This window comes from Gallinula chloropus (assembly GCF_964237585.1).
Source record: "Gallinula chloropus genome assembly, chromosome: 10".
NCBI lineage: Eukaryota > Metazoa > Chordata > Aves > Gruiformes > Rallidae > Gallinula > Gallinula chloropus.
This window is the reverse complement of record NC_140095.1, coordinates 18391435-18397615: the sequence shown is the minus strand read 5'-3', so window position 1 is coordinate 18397615 and position 6181 is coordinate 18391435. Positions and strand designations below refer to the sequence as shown.

Sequence of the window (6181 nt, the reverse complement as noted above, 5' to 3'; positions counted from 1 at the left end):
TTGCTAACACGGCTGCGGCCAGCCAGCCTCACAGGGCCGAGCCATGGCACCAGAGGCCAGGAGCCCTGTGGCCGTGGGGCAGCAGGTGCTGCCAAGGCCTGGACAGGCGCTGAGGGCATAGAGAGGGTCGGCTGAGGGAGCCACCGGGGCCATGGCGGGCTAAAACAGCCTTCGCGGGGCTCTGGCAGGGCCTGCAGAGCCGCGGGGTGCCGTGGCCATCGAGTGAGCCCCTCCGAGCTGCGGGGTGCCGAGGGGGGACCCTGGGAGGCCGCAGGGTCCCGAGGAACTCTGCGGTCCATGGGGCACTGGCGGGCTGGGGAGCGGCGGGGCGGGTGCGGCGAGCGGGGTGCCGCAGGGGCCGGCCGCAGCCCTCAGCCCCGCCGCCACGGGGTCCGCCGCTCCCGCGGCTGCCCGTAACCCGGCGGCGGAAGCGGCGGCCGGCTCCAGCCGCCCAATGGGCTGGTGCTGCGCGGCGGCGGGACCCGTCACTTCCTGGCCCTGCAGCCGGCGGCATCGAGGCGAGAGCCGGGGCCGGGGGCGGCGGGGCCCGCAGCCTGCCCGGCGCCCGCCACCAACATGCCCTTTGACTTCAGGAGGTGAGTGCGGCCGGGTGAGCCGCCCACCCGCTCCGCGGAGACCGGCCGCGCCCGCTCCTCGGCGCCGCCGCCGCCGTTCGCCGCCCGGCCTCCCCCGGCCCCGCCGCCCCCGGCCGGGTCAGGCAGCGCGGGCGGCGGTGGGTGCCTCCCGGCCGGGAGCAACCGCTTGTGTGAGGCCGGCCCGCAGCAGCGAGGCGTGGGCCGGGCCCGTGACCGGCTGCGGGTGAGGTGAAACCCGAGGGAGGAGGGATGCATAGATAGATGGATGGGCGGGCGGATGGATGGATGGATGGAAGAAGTAGGTCTGGGCAGGGACGTGGGAAACTGGGAGGCTCAGCCCAGGCAGCGGCCGTTGTTATATAACCCTGTTGTGCAAAGCAGAAAGGAGGTGTGTGGAGTTTCGGGCTGCCCCGGGCAGGGCGGGTGGAGCAGCGGGGCCTTGAAGGGACCCCAGCTGGCAGAGCATAGGCCCCTGCAGTCGGTGTTGGACTGAAGGTGCTGGGCCTCCTCTCCCACCGGTCCCAGGGCTCCCGGAGCTGCTTCAGGAGGTCACTCGTTGGCACCTCTGAGGGCTGGGAAACAACTTCGGTGCCTTCACCCTGGGTTTTGGCATTTTGAGCAGGTGTGAGCTGTGGGATTTGGCCTTGCAGCCTGTGGGCACCAGCAGTCAGTTTCAGGTATCAAAACAGAAGCAAAAGAGACCCCTGTGACTCAAATGTTGCTGAACTGGGTGGTGGATCCCTTTTCTTTTTTGAGCTATTCCCAAGCCAAAGATTAGTAACTTTCCAAATTCATAGATGCCATGGGAAAGACACATAGATGAGTCTCCTCATTTAGCTTTTACTAGGGCATTGACATTACAATAAATACATACATGTGTTTTGGGGGAATTGAGATACAGTTGTGGCTTGGAGCTCCTCGTGTAGGACCACCATGTACCACACACTCACACGCCTTTATGTTGGCAGGGAAATGGTGATACTGCAGTTTTTTAGTTCTCCCAAACAAAAGTCGTGTGTTTTACTTTTGCTGTAATTCTAAATCAGGCATCTCATTTGTACAGGCTAACAGGATCTTGTATGTGATCCATGGGGCACTTTTGAACATGGAGGCAGTTGCTTCTGAATGAAAACTTACTGAAGCTGGAAACAGCATCTGCTGGATCATGTGGAATGCGGGGCCCAGAGCCCCGTTTCTGCTTTTGTGTAAAATTTGGTAGAAAAACTCTTTCTCGGCTTTGGATGCATTCTGCCAGCTGCAAATCCCATTGCCATCTATTCTCAGATTTGCACAGTTCATGAACAGTAAGGGATCCTGGGCTGTGTCTGTCACTTTGTATTAGCAGATAAAGAAAATGTTATTTCAGATGTCTTTGAAAGTGTACTTTTTGTTGGGTCTCAGAATGTGCATATGAAAACACTGGCTCACCAAGAGTAATCATCTTAAGAGACAGCACTGGTGCTTCTCTGTGGAATGGAACAAAGACATTCAGTAAAGACTGAGTTGTAGAGTTTGTGTTAATGAGTTACAAAAACAGAGGCATCAGTTCAGATTTGGGTCTTAAAGATTCACAATTGCAAATAACTTCTTTGTCACCCAGATTGGAGGATTAGAAATTGACACTTCAAAGCACCTTCTCAAATAATGTAAAGCTTACTGAAGTTCAGCTTTTCTTCAAAGATGAATTTTTTTTAGGGCTGCAATTGATAACAAGAACTTTTAAAGGTACAGAGAAACTGTTGTTGCACTCAACAAACCACTTTCCTGTTTTAGAAGCATGACAGAGTTCAGGACCAAATTTTTTGCAGAGGTTGGAGCCTGTCTCTTGGCTGTTGTGGGTTTTGTTCACTGTGCAGTCAGTGGAACAAGCTCCGCTGAGGTTGGAAAATTCTACTGTCGGAGGTGAAGTCTGATGCATACATTAAAAAAATGTACAGCTGCTTCCTGACAGCGATAGAACTTACAACACTCTTAGACAAAAAGGTTACCACCTGAAGTAAGTTTCTGAATGAAGAGGTGATATTTTTCCCCAGGTAAAATGCGAGGGTTCTATTTCAGAGATCTCAGCTGGATGTTCTCTTTGGCAGGTACAGTTTGGCATCTTCTCTTTAGCACACTCTTCAAAGTGGGTGTTACGCCTGTGTATGACTACAGGGTTGGATTGTTAGGAAACATTTTAAATTACCCCTGTGTATCTTCTAGAGTACAAAATTCAGAGGCTCCAACTTGAAAGATGTTGTGTTCTTCTGGAGGCCACAGATTCTACAGGTCTCTGTTGTTAATGCACCTGAAAAAACCCACTGTCCTTAACTGCTCTACTAGGGCATTTGGGAAGGCAAGTTCTTTTTTGTTGTTCTTGTAGCCTCCCCTCACATTAAGCTTTTGGTTTTGATATTTTAGATTGGCAGGACATTGACAGCTAGCATGAGTTGTAGAGATGGGCATAGCAGACCAGCTAGAAATCTGGGACTTTGATTGACACCAAGTAACTCTAGAATAGGTTGCCACAGTCTCTTCTGGAGAAGCTAGAGATGCCAATGACAAGTAGTGAAAACAGCCTGTGACCAAAACATCCCCATTCTTCACCAACTAAAAGACAAAGAAAGCATTTACATCCATGTAGTTAAATCTCTCCTTTCTCCTAGACTTATAGGTTCATATTTGGCCAGGCTGAAAAACTTGGAAGTGTTTGAACATGTTTCTTGGAAGTTATCTCCATGGGTCGGAGTCTGAGGCGTATTGGTTGGTATTAGATATGGAAGTACCTTGTTTTGTTACTTGTGCTCTTTTGTACTGTACTTTTTTTTCCTGTAGGACTTTTGTTTTCTCAGCTTATCAATGGTTCTCTTTGCTAATATAAAATGCATTTTATTTTATAAATAAAATAATATTTTCACAGTAAATTAATTTCAAGTGAATAATAATTATTCTGTCCCAAGTATCCTTAGAGTTTTAATAGTGCTTAGTACTTACCTAATGCTTTTCATTTCTCAAAGCATTTCATCTGCACTAATCTCTCTAAGTCCTGCTGTGATGTTGGTAAGGAACCAAGTTTTCAGCTTCCAAATTGGAGCCTTCAGTACAGGTCTGTTCAGTGCATGTCACGAGACACCAGCCCTCCTGCAGAACTACTAAATCAGTCTGTGTTTCCGGAAGGCTTGGTTCTTTCTTATTTTTTAAAACCTATTTGGCTGCAAGACAGATACAGACTTTTTCTTTGTTGCTTCTGCCCTTGGTTTGTTAGAACTTGTGTCAGCAAAGCAGCTTCATACCTGTCCGAGGGGTGATTTTGAGCTGTATCACTGGAGCTGAAAGGGTATTTCCCCTCGAGCCTTTAAGACTTGGTATATCACCTGCGTAATTGCAGCATCTGTGGATGGTTAAAATCATGTTTAGATTAAACTGTAAGCCTGGGTCATCTTGAATGGTGGTTGTGGGCAAGAAGGTCTCTCACATGTTGTTTGATCCGGTTAGCAGGGAGGCTTAGCTTCAGCAGCAAATGCCGGTGCTGGACTTTAGGTTGCTCTGGTGTTGAGAGTTACAGAGGTAAACATGATGTGTCTCCTGTATATTGGACGTGGACATGGTAGCGAGAAACAGGCTGCCCAGAGAGGGGGTGGGTGCCCCATCCCTGGGGGTGTTCACAGCCAGGTTGGATGGGGCCCTGGGCAGCCTTGTGTAGCTCCAGGCCTGGAGGTTGGTGGTCCTGCCTGTGGCAGGGGGGTTGGAGCTCTGTGATCCTTGGGGTCCCTTCCAACCCAGACCATTCTGTGATTCTATGAAACACTGCTGCAAATTCTCTTGAATCTGTTGGCTTCTCTTGGCATCTGCCTATTTGCATGGAAGAGTTACCAATGGCTTTGTAGCAGATACTGAAACTTCTGAACTATTTTGGTGGCTTTAACTACTAAGCTGAGAAAAATGAAAATAAACTGCTCTGAAATCAAGTTTTTGTTCTAGTTTTGGGCAATTTTCAGTTGTGCCCTGGCCATGGGGTTGTTTTTTATAGAATGGCCAATTTTTGGCATAGAATGGACAATATTCATGAATCCTTATTTTTATATTCAATTTAGAGATTCAGAGTTTATTTCTCATGATTAATCATCGTAATGTTTTCATTAGAGATTTTTTTTCATTAGCTTTTTTTTCTGTTTTTGTGGGGGTTTTATGGGTTGATAACTGAATGAAGTAACACGTTTTTTGTACCTGGATTTTGGAGGTCATGGGAAAGGAGCTAGGCTTAGAAGGGATTTAGATTTAAATGCTGATTTAGAGTGGAAGTTCTTTGTGGCAAAGGCTCTTAACCCATCAGCACAGTACAACGGGCCCCCACAGTCAGCTGTTCTTTGGCACATCTGTGATAAATGATACTTTTTATTCTGATTCAGATATAAACAACATTTTTGTTGTTTGGGGACATGGGTATGTCTTTGCTTTGGTTCCCATATGTCTTTTTTTAAATGGAATTGTCCAGTCTTGACCAAAGCCACTGTATTTCCAACCTTTTTGCTTTTAGGAAAAGCAGTATGTTTGGTTTTAATTTAGAGCTAAGACTTGTGATGGCTAATAGGCAAACTGATGTTCGAGACACCTGACCTGGCACAGTTGTGAAACTGGTGATGCAGGCTAATTCAGCAACATCAGGGAGGTCTGTTTGTCCATCTTCAATTTCTGGCCAGATTAGTGAGGGCAAACTGGGTGATTGTTGGTGATTTGGAATCTAAGGAGAAAAATCCTTTCCGAACCAAGCAACCCCTTGGACGACAATTTCTCATTCATTTGTGAGCCTGAGGAAAACAGCTTTATTTTAGCCTTCAGGCTTAAGGAAAGAAGGAACAAAGCTGCCTTTTGCAGTCCTGCCATTCATCTTTTGACAGGTCTGTGAGGGTCACAACTCAAAATCTCTCTGTAACCCCTCAAATCTTACTTCAGCTTGTATGGGATTTGTTTAAACATCGGCCAGTTGCTAAGCAGATGTTGTCACTGCACAATGTTTTGGCACTGCCTAATAAATATAAAATATTAGTGGAAAGGTACATGTTTGCTGGGGGGGGGGGGTGTTACATTTGGAGTCTCAACCAGCTCTGTGTTTCTCATCGGATTGGGGTGCTCAGTACTTCATCTACCTGCTTGCTCTCTCCCAGCACGTTGTTTAAGTAGCTTTATTGACACACACTGGTTCATTTGGCAAAACTACTTGCTGAAGAAATGAGCTCCCAGTACCTCTCCTGCAGAAGGTGCACGGTGCTGATAGCAGCAGGTAGGTGTGTTGGCAAAGGGGACGAGAGAAGAATAAACAGTGAAGGCTGGCTGGTACGTCTTCTACTGATTAGATAGTTGTGTGTAGCAAGCCCTGTACTAAACCTTGCGTGGCCACGCTCCCTTCCACAGCAGAGTTGTGGCACTTGTACAACAATTTTGTCTAAAATCTTAACTGCTGTATGTGATTTGAGCTGGTAGCCATCACTTCCTAAATTCATGTCTACATTTACAGCTAGTGGCTCCAACACTGTTCTGTGTTGGTTGGATAGCTGGCTCTCTACACTTTGCAGGGACTGGCACCTTTTCTCTTTAGCTGCTGAAGC

The 6181-nt window shown here is 48.0% G+C and overlaps 1 protein-coding gene across 1 annotated transcript in view; it reads left to right on the top strand.

Annotated features, from left to right (window-relative positions):
- Window positions 1-536: 536 nt before the first annotated feature.
- The window catches only part of ERGIC1 (endoplasmic reticulum-golgi intermediate compartment 1), a 59429-nt gene continuing 53784 nt past the window's right edge, over window positions 537-6181 (top strand). The window contains exon 1 of the mRNA XM_084268630.1: window positions 537-596. Within this exon, the coding sequence (XP_084124756.1) occupies window positions 577-596 (20 nt within the window). The 5' untranslated portion in view covers window positions 537-576. The remainder of the gene's footprint in view (window positions 597-6181) is intronic.